Source organism: Phyllostomus hastatus, unplaced genomic scaffold (genome assembly GCF_019186645.2).
Source record: "Phyllostomus hastatus isolate PE091 unplaced genomic scaffold, TTU_PhHast_1.1 phas_contig_147, whole genome shotgun sequence".
Taxonomy (NCBI): Eukaryota; Metazoa; Chordata; class Mammalia; order Chiroptera; family Phyllostomidae; genus Phyllostomus; species Phyllostomus hastatus.
In genome coordinates this window covers 7,581,513-7,597,990 of record NW_025333603.1, presented here as the reverse complement: position 1 = coordinate 7,597,990, position 16,478 = coordinate 7,581,513, and the positions used below count along the sequence as shown (strand labels likewise).

General features: G+C 34.2%; 1 protein-coding gene across 1 annotated transcript in view; it reads right to left on the bottom strand.

Annotated features, from left to right (window-relative positions):
* The window catches only part of FAF1 (Fas associated factor 1), a 412,428-nt gene that overhangs the window by 185,562 nt on the left and 210,388 nt on the right, over window positions 1-16,478 (bottom strand). The window contains exon 8 of the mRNA XM_045857312.1: window positions 7,950-8,036. Coding sequence (XP_045713268.1) covers window positions 7,950-8,036 — 87 coding nt within the window. The remainder of the gene's footprint in view (window positions 1-7,949; window positions 8,037-16,478) is intronic.

Here is a 16,478-nt window from a genome sequence, read left to right as displayed (position 1 = left end):
TTGTTCCTTTTGAAAATTGTTTTTATGCTATAAAAGGGCAGCTCTAGAGTCCTAGCCGTCACTCTAGGACTAGTTTACCCACTCCACTAAGGTGTGATTCTTTGGGGGTATCTCTTGAATGCCCCATGTATTCACTGAGATGTATCTACAATGGCTGGTGGAACTCAGACTGTTCCTAGTTCTGTGTGAGCTCTAAGAATTGTACACCTAACAGCTCCCAGTTAATTAATTATTCTTTCACCTGGCAGGTTTTTTTTGCCCAGCTTCCTAGAATTTCACCCTATATGTGCACAGACTGGTATTCAGCTAAAGACCGGGGCAAACCTATGTGTGTGTGTAGTTTTCTGGAGCTTCTTCTCTGCTAGTACTTTACCGTGCAAAGTCTAGCCACCTTGACCACCATGAACTCCACTCTGTCTCTTCAAACTACATAAAATCACCAGGTTCTGTTCTGGTTTCCTTTCCCTGCTCTGGGAACCAGAAATTGCCTCCAGGCAGACTGTAAGACTATCACAGACCTCATTTGTTCTATTCTTCAGAGTCCACTACCACTTGTTGTCTAGTATCTGTAAACAGTTGCTTCACATATTTTATTCAGCCTTCTCATTGTTTATACATGGAATAAAGTTCCCGCTGCAGTTACCCCTTCATGGACAGAAGATGAAGTATACAGGTTTATGATTTTAATAAAATGAAATCAAGATTTACAGCATCAGATCTTAGTGCTTTTCATATTTCCCGTTTAGAGGCTGTCTCACTTCCATGTGTTCTCCTTCATACTGACTGGGAAAATATGTTCCCGGAATGCTTCATCTGCCCTCTCAAACTTTTTACTCTCCCTGTTAAGGGTATACACCATTTCATAACTTTTCACTCCGTTAATACTCAAGCTTTCTTTTACTGCTTTCAAAGCTGTTCTTTCCATCTGTTTAGTCTTTGCCTGTGTTATTTGTAAAAGACACTATATGTTGACAAGAGCAGTGAACCCTCTGAAGCTACTGAGTCTCACCACCTTCAGAAGCAACATTATCCATGACCTGGCCAAATAAAGAAAAAGTCAGTGAAAATGTCCAAAGATTGCCCGAATCTGTCTGACATAGGACAGACTAACATAGTAATTTAAATAGCATAAGATATGACCCTGAAGCTACTCTGAGAATGCTTCTGATTCTGCATGTGTATGCAATATAAAAAAGGTGCTTACTCAAGGGAAAAGGAACTAGTGTTTGTTGAATGCCTACTAAATGCCAAATATTGCACCAGGGGTTGGCAAACTTTTTCTGTAAAGGACCAAATAGCAGACACTTGAGGCTTTGTGGGCTATGTGGTTTTGCTGCAACTAAACATCCCTCCTGTTTGTTATAGTGTAAAAACAACTATACACAATATATAAACAAATGGATGTGATTATGTTCCAAAAAAACATTATTTACAAAAACAGATGGTGAGTGGGTTTGGGCTGACAGTCACAATTGCCAAACCATGCATTATATGTACTTTACAAATTACTAGGTAAAAACCATAAGAAACTGCTAATATTCAATCAGTTTTCCCCCGACAAATGGCAATTTGATATGGTTCAACTTGTTATGTAATCAATTTAATCTTCACAATAGAGTTTCAAAGGTGTTAACACCATCCTCATTTTGCGATGAGTAAACTGAGATTCATACACTAAGTAATTTATCCAAATAATAGCAATATTGGAATTCAACAAATTTGGATTGGTCTGGTCACTTCTCTCTCTCTCTCTCTCTCACACACACACACACACACACACAAATTAGTACAAATGAACTCACTGTAGCTCCCCCTCCTACATCTGTTATTCTATTTGCCACTAAAGAATTTTGGTAATTATTATTAGAAAAATAATAAACCTAATTCTCAGTTTATCAAGTTACTATGATCATACAAATTCATTATTAGGTTGTTTATTTTCATAGATGCCAACTTAGTGGAGTTCTTAACAATTCAAATGAATGAATGTATATAACACTATGCTTGATCTTGCATAGCGTACAAAGATGAGGAAAACAGTTCTTGTTCCCAATTTTTCGAATTTACAAAAGGGAAAAACCCAAGTACAGTAGTCCCCCCTTTTCTGTAGTTTTGCTTTCTGCAGTTTGTTACTTGTGGTCAACCACGGTACCAAAACATTAACTGGAAAGTTCCAGAAATAAAAAATTCTGAAATTTCATTTATTTATTTTATCCTCATCTACAGATATGTTTATTGATTTGAAAGAGGGGTGGGGAGGGGAGAGGGAGGGAGGGAGGGAGAGATGGTATAGGAGGGAGGGACGGAGAGGGGAGGGAGGGAGGGAGGGGGAGAGAGAGAGAGACACACACACATCAACTGTTTGCATTCCTGTACATGCCCCAACCAGGGATTAAACCTGCAACCTAGGTATGTGCCCTGACCAGAAATGGAACCCACTCCAGCCAAATGAGCTACTTGGCCAGGACAACAATTCATAAGTTTTAAATTGCATGCTGTTCTGAGTAGCATGATGAAATCTCACACTGCCCCACTCTATCCCACCTGGGTTATGAATCATCCCTTTGTCCAGTGTATCCACACTGTACATGCTGCCTGCCTATTAGTCACTTAGTAGCTATCCCAGTTTGCAGATTAACTGCTGTGGTATCACAGTGCTTGTGTTCAAGTAACACTTATTTTTTAGTAGTGGTCCCAGGTACAGGAGTAGTGATGCTGGCAATTCAGATATGCCAAACATAGGCCATAAAATGTTTCCTTTAAGTGAAAGGTTATGTATGATTAGAAAAAAATATATGTGGTATATACAGGGTTCAGTACCACCTGCAGATTTAGGCATCTACTGGAGGTCTTAGCATGTATTCCCAGTGGATAAGGTAGGACTACTATACACAAATTAAAATATAATCACATGTCCCTTTCTCTGGGAAGACTTTTTTTTTTCCACCATTCCCATCTGTTAGCAAAATGGGAAAGAAGGAAGGTAAAAACAAAATAAGGAAAAATGAAAATAGTTTAAATAGAATAAAATATAAACTAATTTTTAACTGGGTTGAAGAAGGTGGCATGGGAAGAGAGATACAGGCAAAAATTCTTGAAGGAAGGTCTTAAAGGAAGCAGGCAATTACTATAGGTATTCTAGGTGCAAGGAACAGTATGATTAAATGACACAGACTGGGAGAGAGCACCAAGTATATTTGAAGAATGGAAAAATGAGTATTTTGCTAAAGTTGAAATATGTGGAGTATCACATTCAATCAATTATCCAAGAAATATTTATTGAGCATTTACTTTGGGTTTATATGAAGAAATAAACATGGAAGGGAAATCTCAGACCAATGAATGAAGGGTCTTAAAAGTCAGCATAAAAATCTGTACATAATCAGCAAGTACTACTTTGCCACTGAAGATAAGTAAGCAAGGCTGAATGTGATTCATTCTGCACTTCAGAAATATTTACCTTGCAATAACAGATGAAATGACTATACTTGAGGCTTATGAGTTTACTTAGTAGGTAACTATAGTAAGGTAAGTATGTTCTAATTGTGAAAAGTCTATATCTGGATAGCAGTTCCTGTAAAGTGGGAAACAAGGGTCCAGTATTAGAGGAATATCCATAATTTGATACTTGCCAAACACAATATATCGGGGAGAAGTCACAGAAGAAAATGGCCCCTATCTGAAGGAACAAAGTAGATGATATTCTCTCATTCACAGATTCTTTTTTACTTTAAAAAAAGGAAAGTGGTGTGTGTGGGGGTTTTGTTTTATTTTTATATTATAGAAAAGTCACTGTGTAATTGTTCTGTTTGGAAATGATCTCTTTAATGTGAGAGTATTTAATAAGTAGCTTTCTGAATCCTAACCTATGCTTAAAGACCTCTGATTTTTAAAATCCTAGTTTCTCAAATTCTGATTTAACATCCCTGAGCTAATTACAGAACTACTAGTAATCTCAAAAGGTGGGGGGCACACAACAAAAAAGTATTAAAAACTGAAGGATTTTATTCCTAGCATAAGCATTATTAAAACCTAGAACTTTATAAACTGCATAAACTCATATTATCTGCATTATAATTAGGTGTCTAGACATAATTCACAGCGTTAAAATTAGTTCTACTCGCGGGAAACCAAGAGCATCCTTGTTCAAGTATGAAATGAGATTTTGCCTACTTGCAACTCCTTGTTCTCACAGCTGAACTGTCACAGCATGAAAACATTCCCCTACTGGTGAAGCTTTAGATACCTACTTCCCTGGTAAAAGAGTGCAAAAGGAACTGAAAGAGATATTGACAGTTCATGCAGTATCCTATACCACATTAGAGTATTAACTACAGGCAAAGAAAATATTTTAACTCTCAGGGGTGATGGGGCAACAATGTTTTAAATGATTGTTGACTTCACTGAGTAGTGCTGAAAATGTCAAAAGACTGTAGTCTATCAGGTTGAGAAGAGACTCAGGATGTTACAATAATCTAATTATAAGTTTATTTCTTTGTCCTATGTGCTAAGTCAAAGGTTAATGAGAAGTACAGTGAAGAAAACATAGCCCGTGTTATGGCAAAGCATTTCTCATGCAACATAACATAAATAAAACATATCAAAACATAAATAAAAAATATTTGAATCTAGTTCTTCATTAACTTTTGAAAAATAGCTTTATTGAGGTATACTTTACATGCCATAAAGTTTACTCATCTTTAAAGTGTTTAATGATTTTTTAAGTAAAATTACAGTTGTACTACCGTTGCCACACTCTATTTTTAGTACATTTCTAACTCAAATCCATTAACTTGTTGATCTAAGACATTTCCATAAATTCATGGAAGCCACTGATACCTAAAGTTACTATACTATATTCCACGTAAATCTCTGCAACTGAGGAGGAAAAGTGCAAACTAACCCCACTTTTAATGACCTTTATAACCAATTCTCTATTCTGGCACTGGAAGAAAATGTTCAGGTGCTTTCTCTGAAAGTTAAACCATTCTAAGTATAAGTTATGGCACACTGTCTTGGAAAGAAATTAATTATACTTTTGTTGGTAACACATTTCAGGCTGTTTACACAGCTGACATTTCTCAGCTGTACCCAATTCATGCCCCAAGCTGTGAGGACGATCTCGTTTTGTAGCAGATGCCTCCACTTGAGTAATTTAAGCAAGTATAAAAACACCATCGCCTGCAACAATATAGATTACAAACACAAGCTTTATAAGTTTTTGTAGTCCTAATGAAGGAAAGTTTCCATGACATTTACTTGGCTAGGATCTCCTTAGAAGACTACAGTTATAAGCCATTTTTGCCAAAACTCAAGCACTGGAGCTAGTGAATCTGCTGTGGCACCAGTTAAAACAGCCTGGCCCTAAACATCTTTGTTGTAGCAAATTATGCTGCTCAAGGCAACATCCTGCCAATATGGCAACATTTGCTCTTGGGAGGTGTGGGCAAGCATCATTTCACAGGTTCCGGGATAAGGTGCAAACAAACAGGAATAATGAGACAAAAAGAATCAAGCCTCTTAATGGAGATTCCCTCTTGTGTTTGCTGTGACTTAGATACAGCACTACACAGCATTATAGCCTTGTATGGTGAGTTTTAGTCACTTTCCTATTCTCCTGTAGTAATGAAATTACATTATAACTCTTGGTAAAAATGTAAATGTTATGACAATCATTAAAATGTGAGCCTCATAGAAGATGATGTCAACACAATTCAATGATTTAACACCTAAAATGTGTAAAGCACTATGCTACAAAAGAATTTATAGTATGTCTAACTTTGCCTATCACTCTTGGAAATTACATCTGATTAGTCTCTTTCAATCTGGTTTCTACAATGTGGAATCCAAGAGCAGTTTTGGCTTTTCCAACCCCCTATAGTCCCACATTTCAGGACTTTTTTATCTTATGTTCTTGCTCTTAAACCAGACAATTATTTTTCTTTTAACTTTTGATTAGAGATTTTTAAATATATAAAAAAGGTTAGAGAATAGTATAATAAACCCAATATGCACATTGCTCAGTTTTAACAATGATTAATAGATGGCTAACTTGAATTTACTTACATATCCCCCATCACTCCCCACCCCACAGGTTATTTGAAGCAAATCTCAGACCATTTCATTTACTTAAACCAGTCCATTCTTGCTGTGATCTTTTTTGAGCTATGTTAATATTAATTATAAAACTAACTCTTACTGAGTGACCACTATGAGCCAGGTACTGTATACTTATAATTGCTAGTCTTCATAATAACAATGCAAATTAGTTAGGTGACTAAAGCTCCGTGAATTTAAGTGGCAGGCTTGGATTTTAATTATTTTCTTCTATTAATGTTATTATTTTTTGAAGGCGTTATTAGACAATGCTAAGAACATTTCTGATGTATTCATGTCTCCTCAAGGTAAAAAGAAGGCTATCATTTATAAAAATTAATCTCTTATTTTTGTAAAATTAAATGTAGTGTATTTTCTGTCAAATTTCTCACTCTAACAGGGAAAAAGAAAAACAAACCAAAAACCACATCACTACCATTAGCCATGGACAACCAGCTAACAATTCTAATGATATATTAGAATACCAAGGTTAAAATCAGTTTTTTAGAAATAAATGTAAATGCCTATATATAAAATTATTTTTTTCCCTAGAAGGGCTCACTTTTAAAAAAAAGTTTTGCTACTTTCTGATATATTTTTAGTTTAATTATCGACAAAGCATTTTCCAAAAGTACAGTGTTTAGACAGCAGAACACTAAGACTCCAGTAGCATCTACATAAACAAATTGTTTAAAACTGTTTCTTTCTTCCACAAAGAATTCCCTCATATTAAAATGTATAATGACAGTTCTGAAAGAGTAGCAATTATTATCCAGACAGAAATGCAATATTGACTAGAAAATATAAAAAGGTAATTCAATTCTTATACTATTATTTGGGTATCTATTATTACAAGATGTTTACAAAGTCTCAATTTTTTTTCCTTATTAACTTTAGAATTCTTGAAACAATCTCACTTTTTACCTTAAAAAACAATGGGTATCTGATTAGAACAGCCTATGGGTAAAAGTGGCCATAATATAATTCAGTTGGCCTCCTTAGATGATGAAACTTACTCTCTTGGAAAAGAATAATCACTTAGAAATAGGACAGAGATAGGAGAAGTTTGAAAATTTACAACAGGAAAATCATTATAAGTAGATATAATAGGTAAAAATGACACACTAAATCTCTTCCTCCAGGTTTTTATGGTAGTGAAACTTATGGGTATATTTAAGAATAGAGGACTATTAATATTAACTGTAAAAATTAACTATTTTTAAGGTATTTTTAAAAGATTTTATTTATTTATTTTTTAGAGAGACAGGAAGGGAAGGGAAGGAGGAAGAGAGGGAGAGAAACATCAATGTGTGGTTGCCCCTCACGTGCCCCCAACTGGGGACCTGGCCCGAAACCCAGGTATGTGCCCTTGACTAGGAATCAAACCGGCAACCCTTCGATTTGCTGGCCAGCACTCAACCACTGAGCCACACCAGCCAGGGCTAAAAAATTAACTATTTTTAAAGTACAAAAGTATATAACAGAAAATGTAGTTTGAAGATTAAATATGTAATGATTAAATTGACTTTGAGATATCTGCAATTTAGGGGGAAAATTTGTGCTTGAGACATTTCATCAGTAATAGCTGAATATATTTTTTTGATGAAGGAAAAATTTAAGTCAAATGAAGCAACATTAACTTTCTGATACAATATTATCAACAGAATACTTGGCTTATCTGTTCTACAAGCAAGCGCAAATTATTACAACTCTTATTTTCGCCTTATTTGATTTATAAATTTTTTTCAATGAACTATTCAAAACATTTGATTCTGCTTATTATCAGAGCCAGTGAGACAGTAAGGGGCAAAAGGGAGGGAGGATATAAAACTGGCAAGTTAACTGTCACTTACTGAGTCATCTGTGGCAGAAGGTGGCCAGCCCTCCCATAACTGATGGCGAACAGGGATACTTGTAAGGTCATACACGTTTCTTTTTACCTGTAAAAAGAGACAGTGCAATTAAAAATAGGGTTTCCATATGACTTAGGATAGTTGTCAGTCAATTTATGCAATAATATACACTGTATTTCCTCTGTTTTCTTCTATATTCAAAACAAGAATTTGAAATTAGGAAAACACAAGTCAGAAAAATTTTGTAAAAAATCTAAATCAAATTTAAAAGCAGATTCTCAATAAAGATTAAATGAAATTTGCAAATAGACTGATGGCTGCCAGAGGAGAGGTATGGGATTGTGAGAATGGGTAAAAAAGGTAAAGGGATTAATAAAGTACAAATTGATAGTTGCAAAATAGTCACAGAGACATAAAGTACAGCATAGGGAACATAGTGAGTAACATCATAATAACTATATATGATGTCAGATGGAAACGAGATTTATGGGGGGGGTCACTTTGTAAACTATATGATTGTCTAACCACTGTGTTGTATACTTGAAACTAATACAAATAATATCGAATGTAAACTGTAATTGAAAATGAAAAAAAGAACACCCTTGCCGATTGCTTTTAGATATTCCTGGATGGCAGTTTCTTCTCAGTTAAGAAACTTCCAGTACATAACACACCTAGGACAGATTATAATTATAAATTTTAATAATCTATGTAATATTTAAATGACTCAAAATGTAAAATAACCCAAACAAAAGATACATTTCAAGTTTCTACATGGGAGAGAGAAAGTGATTTGGGAGGGGTGGGCAGAAACAGGTGACAGGAAAAATCTGAAGTTTTTGTATTATTTGATGTAAGCTTTGAAACCATAAAAACTTAATAAAGCAGCACAGGTTACTTCTTTGAAACCATCCCAAATAAAGCCATTTCAACAGAATATTTATTAACTGAGAACCATCTACTCACACATATTTAGGCCCCTTCTAAAAAGAAACTACGATAATGATACCTTTTATTTTATTTTATTTTTTAAGATTTTATTTATTTATTTTTAGAGAGGGAAGGGAGGGAGATAGAGATAGAGATAGAGATAGAGATAGAGATAGAGAGAAACATCAATGTGCGGGTGCTGGGGGTCATGGCCTGCAACCCAGGCATGTGCCCTGACTGGGAATCGAACCTGCTACACTTTGGTTCGCAGCCCGCGCTCAATCCACTGAGCTACGCCAGCCAGGGCGATACCTTTTATTTTAAATACTGTTAAAGATGAAAAACTATTTTTTAACATGCAATAAAATATTATACCTTTCACTTTAGAGAGAGAGGAGGTTAAATAATTTATCAGAAAGTGTTGGAAGGTTAAACTCTATGCTATTCACTAATTAGGAAGTATCTCTTCAGTTTTAAATAGGTTACAGAAATACTATTTAGTTCCATATTTTAAAAAATAAATTAGCAAATTATTAACAATGGCAAGATTATTTATCCTAACTCTTCAGGTTAGTTATAGGGTTACCCTATTGTAACAAAGGAAGCTAGTATTGAATGTTGCACATAATACAGGATGGGGCAAAAGGAGGTGTACAGTTGTAAGTATGTGAAATGCAGAGTTTATTCTTATATTATTGTTTATTACTTATCGCATTATTTTCCATGTGAACAACCGTACACCTCCTTTTGCCCCACCCTGGATGTTCACTATGGAAAACAAGCAGTATTCATTCACATTTTTAAAATGCAGAAGTCTAAAGTATCATATTTCCCTATTACAGCATTTTGTATCACATTTCTCTTTGTTATACATAAACACATGTAAGTTACCTTTCCACTGAAATAGAGAGATATATTCACTGGGGAAAGGAAAAAACAAAAACACAATATGGAACTCAATCTATTTTTATCTCTAATGTACACCTGTGAAAAAAGACTTAGTAAGTGAGAACCAAGGAGCTTGGGGGCATGGCTTGATCCCCACTCAATTCAAACAAACAGCTTTTCTTCAGTGGTTCTGAGCAATGGCCAGTCTACCATGCAGTATTTTATGGTCAGTCACTTTAAGTTTGGAAATTTTCAATAGTCATTATCAACACAACCAAATGCAACCTCTGACCACTTCCACTAACTAAGACTATTTTGCCATGCTTAAACACTAGTACTTTTAAGGAGAAGGGTGTTCCATAAACCCAAAACATTACATTAATAAAAGAAAGGGAAAGAATAGGGGAGTATGAGAAGACTTTAGGGATCAAGGCCAAAAAAATTCCTTTCTTAAAATTATTTTTCAATTACATTGTCTAGATACACCAAGGTTCATCAGCTATTTTTGAGGGGGAAAAAAGTACAACAAATATTTGTATGTGTTGGAAAGACTGCGACAAGCCTACCCCAGTATTGGACAGAATACGCAAATACTATGAGTTGAGTATATAAACAAATGACTTTGGAGGAGGATTCTTTAAATTCCACCTCAATTCCAAAACACAACAATATGGTATTATGAAATAAACAGTATTTTTCTTCTTTCATTAACTCATTTGTAACTGCACTGAATTGAATAACATTCCTTTGCCATTCTAAGCCTGAAAAGCATGTTCTGGCTATAGTGTTATGTTGGTATAAAGCACAATGCCAGACTGATGTGCTGAACAAAAGTGATCAAAGTTAGAGTAATGTTAGCCATTGCACAAGCATTTGGCTTCATTGTTGTCCCCAGAATGACATCTGTTAAGCAACTTGTCATAGAATAAACTGGTTAATGCAGGCAGAACTTGGCTGAGAGGGGTACAAAGTAAAGCACATTAGGCTAATGGTTGATTGTTCCAATGGAAAAGATGGTTTCACAGGGATTCTAAGATTAAGCCAAGAGAACCTTGTATTAGACCATACTCACTAAATAACAACCTAAAAACAAATTACTCTTTCAAAAATAGTTCTATTGTTCTCAGTGCTGTAACCATAAGCAGATTTTAACACTGAAACACACGTGATAAGGTAAAAAAAGATACAAAGTGGGCAAAGGTTTTACTAAAGTAGATATAAAAATTCCATTAGTTTTATTGATGGTTTTCTTTAATTAATATTTTAAGTCATTTTCTGCATGGAAGGAAAAGTCTGAAATGTATACAAAGTAAAAGTAAAAATGATGCTTTTAAAAAATACTAGTATTCTAGAAACCCTGAGAGACAAAATACAGCTATATATTAAAATGATGCAGAGGAATTTAAGGTCATCTTGAACCAATGGAGGACAGAGTTCTCTCAGAGAGGGAAGGATGAAGGAACCGGGAGGGAGACGGAGGGAGAGAAGAAGGGCATAAAAGAAGTGGGGAAGAGAGGGAGGGGGAGGCGAGAGAGATTTGAGAGATCACTGATTGATTTGAGAGAGGCAGAAAAGACACACAGGCTGCTTGCTGTAGCTGGCATTCCCAGCTGCCATTACTGTGCTACTTCTGATGGAATTTCATCTTTAGAGATTTGTGTTAAACTCCAGTTAAGGACAAGCAGCACTTCACAGGGTAACATTTCCTAAGGGCCTTTTTGTCTTACACATTTTCTTTGATCAGCATTGACTCAAGATCATGCTGAACTTCATAATCTTTTCAATCCTTGTTATACATTAAGTTCTCAACCTATGAGATTTCAGGCTGCTAAACTGTGCAAATGTTTCAATTAGTTCTGAAGAAATTTAATAAATACTTTGATTATCAGCTAAACATCAAAATTATGTTACAAACTATACTATATTTGGATCAAGTATGCTAGATTAACAATAGATTTTTCCAGAGTTTTCTACATTTGCTAAAAAGAGAATTTCATTTCTTTCCAATCGCTTCAGATGACAGTTGTGGCCAAAATAAAATTTAAATCAGATTAACTTGAAATGGTACAGTATTAATATGGGATTGATTTATTTGCTTTTCATTGTTGATAGATATTTATTTATATACTATAATTAATGTAGAAAGTAAGCAATGATCTCCACTTCAAACTTCACATTTCATCATGGAAATTTCATTGATGAACACAGCACTAGGAAAAAGGTCATTTATGACCTGCTTATTGTAAAGTCATGTAAATTATTCTTCCCCCATAAAGTTTTGATTTCCATAAATTTTCAAACTACTTTTACTTTTTACATTTTATCAGAATTTCTTAGAAAAAATCTTAGGAAGTTATTCTGCTAAACTAAGTTTTGAAGCTCAGAATTAGCCTCATAAGAGTTGTTTGTAGCTCTTCAAACAGAAAAATATAAAACCAGCAGATGACTTTGTCAGTTAGGACAAGATCACTCCTTGTGAGCTAAATGTTGGTTAAACATTTATTCAAATGAAGACATTTTCTGGTAATAGAAAGAAAATCACAAAGTTTGAAATGCAGCACAATGAGAGGCAGAGAACCAGATTTCTTGGCCTAAATTTGTCCAGTTGTTACTGTGGGCAAGTTGGCAGAACCTCTCTGAAACTCAGTTTACTCAGTGCTAGAAGAGAATAAAACAAGATCACTCTGATTTTCAAACCTCCAAATCCTATGATTTTATGAAAATATTGGAGTTAACCCTAGGAACAGAAAAAGAAGAGCTAAATAGATCTAAGACAAGCAAATAATGAGGGAAAGTTTAAACCATTAAGGCTAGAAAATGAAAAGAAAAATAGTAGAGTTCATAAATATAATGCATCAAAAAAGGAAAATTGCAAATATTTCAGATAAGAGGTAAGAAGTAAGACATAATAAGGATTAAGGTGAAATTATTTGTTGGATGAAGAAAAGTCTTAGTTTCTGCTTTTGTTATAGTAAGTCTAGACTTTAAAAATAAAGTCTAAATAATATTTTCCTCTTATGCGATCTTATTGGAAAATAAAGCCTGTCACACTGGTTTCCCAAATAACTATTCCATCAACCAAATGTTATCTGTGAGACTAATACTGGACAGAACACTACCAGCTAAGTGATATATTTATAAAGTTCTATTAATTTATTTCAATATCTTTAAATTTTTGAAATCTGGTTCTGATTCTTCACATATCAAACATTTTAATACAGCAAAAAATAGAAAATATTTCACTGCCATGAGCCTGCAACAGCTATCATTTTGTTAGCACCCCAGTTTCTAGATTTTCTGAATTATGCAATACTATGGCAAATTACGACCCTTACACATAGCACCCTGAAATTACAAACTTCTTCTTACCAATCTTAGAAGAAAAATAACTTTTGGTCATATCAGAACCTTAAGTGGCCCAAAATTTAAATATTGCAAACTCTGAACACCAAGTACCTCACACTACCAAATGATGCTTTGTGCACGAGTTTGGTAAATAATAACGGCACTAAATAAGTGAGTGTGTGTGCGTTTGTGTATGTGTGTGTTTAAATCAAAATAAGGCATAAAGACTAGGCTTAGTTCCAGTTTCCTAGCAATCACTGGTGCTCTGAAAGGCTTACAGTTAAGAAACCAATCACTTCTTATTCAGATTGGGTTTTGAATATACACTTCATATCTAATGCCTTTTCTTTTTAACAAATTGTATACTCGTTGCAGTTGTGCATGGATTTGTTTCACTAAAATGAAAGTTAAAATTCTTCTAAAAATCCTTCCTGAACAAAACACTTGAAACCAGATGGAGCAAAGGGAATGAGAAGGTGGCATCAGTAATCAAATGTTAATTAGCAAGCTTTTTTTCCCCCCTTCCCTCAGGGCTGGCCTATGTTGGAGAATTCAAATCAGAAATCAATGCTGCAAGTGTTTAACTATTATTTCTTCTCATTAACCATTTAAAAGACTCCGCAATTCTCTCTTCATAAAAACAGTAACTCAAGACATTTCTTTTTCTCAAATACCACCTTTCCAGAAAACAATGAAGATGTTGTTTGAAGAAAAACTACAAAACTGAAGTTGCTTTCAATCAGGCTTTGAATTTAGCGTATTCTACTCTTTTAAAACATCTTTGTCTCTAACAGAATTCTTCATCCCAACAACTGTTAAGTTTTGCTTTGCATACCATACTCAAAAAACTTATTACACCTCTTGTCTATAAAGAAATTTGACAATGAACATCTGAAGACATTACTCAGAATGATGACAATAAAGCCAATCAAATATGGAAACTAGTTTGAATGAATATAGTTGGAAATGGATTTTAGCCATCCTGAAAAACTACCAAAAATAAGATTTAACACTTTCAATAGAAATGGTTATAATTTCTTGTACTAAAAGTTTGGTGTGGGTGAAAATAATATAAAATTGCAAAGTTAGATCACATTTAAAGTAAACTAATGATCATAAATTTATTAAAATCAATTCATGTCTTTAGTTAAATGTTAAGCCTGGGTTTTAAAAAAGAAGTGCTAAGAAAATGTTTATAGATGAGTAAGGCTGAGTATACTTCATAAACAGGAAAAATGCTAAATTTTAAGGGGGAAAGGTTTAGAGAAATTATGAAGTTGCAGAAATTGAATTAAACAAAAAATGGAACAATTATATTTCTACAACAGTGGTTCTCAAAGTGTGACACTTGGACAAGCAATACTAGCATTACCTAGAAACCTCTACATATGAAAGTTGGGGGGACTGGGGGCCACTCCAGACTAGGTGTATTAGGAACTCAGGGGCCCAACAACCTGTGTTTTAACAAGCTGCCTAGGTAATTCTTGCCATGCCAAAGTTTAAGCAGCATGATTTTAGGATGTATGAATTATAGGTTCTCCCACGTAACTACACCTCTCAGTGTACTGATTCTAAAGTTCTTTGAACTCTGGCCTAATGTGACAAGTCCTTTTTAAGAATAAATATGATTATTAATGATTTGTTACAAAATTTCTAGAAATGCTATTAATTTTTTTGGATGATATAATGATCATTTTTAGTGTAAGAAATTAATCAGAAAGACACTACCGCTTACTGCAGACAACACAGCACTGAACTAATCCATAATAATTGATAAATCATAATCTTCATCATTAAAAATGTTAATCTTCAGTTTTTCTGCCTTAAGCTTAAGCATGATTACTTTCTGGCTATACTATATATTGGGACATTGCAGTAAAACTTCAGATTCACAATCAGTGATCTACTGGTCACACTTAATAAGCTTGGAAGACACTGTACACATTTGCTGAATTGAAGAAAAGCCTCTAAACACCTGAGAAACAATGTTTGATTTTCTTTTTTCTCTCTCATGGGCCAGCTGAAACAAGACCCAAAGGAAAAACATTAAGAGGTTAACCTCATATCAATCTGTCAAGACCCTGTCCTAGAGGGAAATATTTCCTCTCTATATTTTATGTAAACAGTGAAAGAGCAAAGTTTTTCCAACTCTTTAATGGCCCAATAGATACAAATGTACTTTACTGCTGGCAATGAATGAATAAAGCACCAATCACTCAATAAATGCTCTTGAATTTTCCATTTTTAAAGTCATGTAAATTAACCAATTTATAATTCCTTGCCCAAAGAAAAACATCATTTAAGTCAAAGGTCAACCCTAGAAATACCTGTAACAATAAGAACATTTTTAGGAGTTTTACTTTAACCTAAAACCATTTTATAAAGTTCAATTTTATGTACTACTTCCAAGATTGGCCACCTAAACTAAGAAATGCTTGTAGACTAGAAATTTTTTCTTTTTAAGCCTGAATTATAGTAGCCAAACAATATAATGTCTGAAGCAGTGTGCAAGTCAATCTTAAGGACATAATCAGACATGTAAACCAAATATTTAGCTACAAGGATATTCACTGAAGCCTTATCATCATACACATGCAAAATTGGCACAATCTTGATATCTAATAATACTACAGGTACATAAATAAATGAAATACCATGCAGCCATTAAAATGATGATGTAGAACCAGGGTCAGCAAGTACAGTCCAGAGACCAAATCCAGCCTGCTGCCTGCTTTTGTAATAAAGTTGTATTGGAATACCATCACTTCCATTTGTTTATATAGCATCTATGGCTGCTTTTTGCATGATCATAATCATATAGTTGAGGAGAGGCAACAGAAACTGTATGGCCTGAAAAGCCTAAATTATTTATTATCTAGCCTTTACAGAAAAAGTTTGCTGACCCTGATGTAGAAGAATACTTAACATTAAATGTTGTTGATGACTGAAGAAAACTAGGTCATAGAAGTATGTACTTTTTTGTTTATTAAGTTATTAAGCTATTATTAAGCTGTTTATTAAGCTATTATTTCTGTAATAAGACAATTTTTTAACTTTTTGTTTTTATTCAAAGTAAAGACATGCAACCTGGTTGTCATTTCAATTCAGTTATGCTCCTAATTATCTGAGTGATCCTAAGCAAAGGAAATGGGAAGGACAGAAAAAGGCAAATGAAAATTTATTGAGCACCTTCTATAAACCAAGAACTGGGTTTTATGTTAGTATATCATCTCACAGTATCTTTCACATGTATTAGCATCATTTTACAAATGAGGAAACTAAGGCTCAGGGACAAATAATTTGTCTAAATTTACTATAGCTTGTGAATGGTGAGATTAGGATTTAATTTAGTTCTGTGAGTCTAGA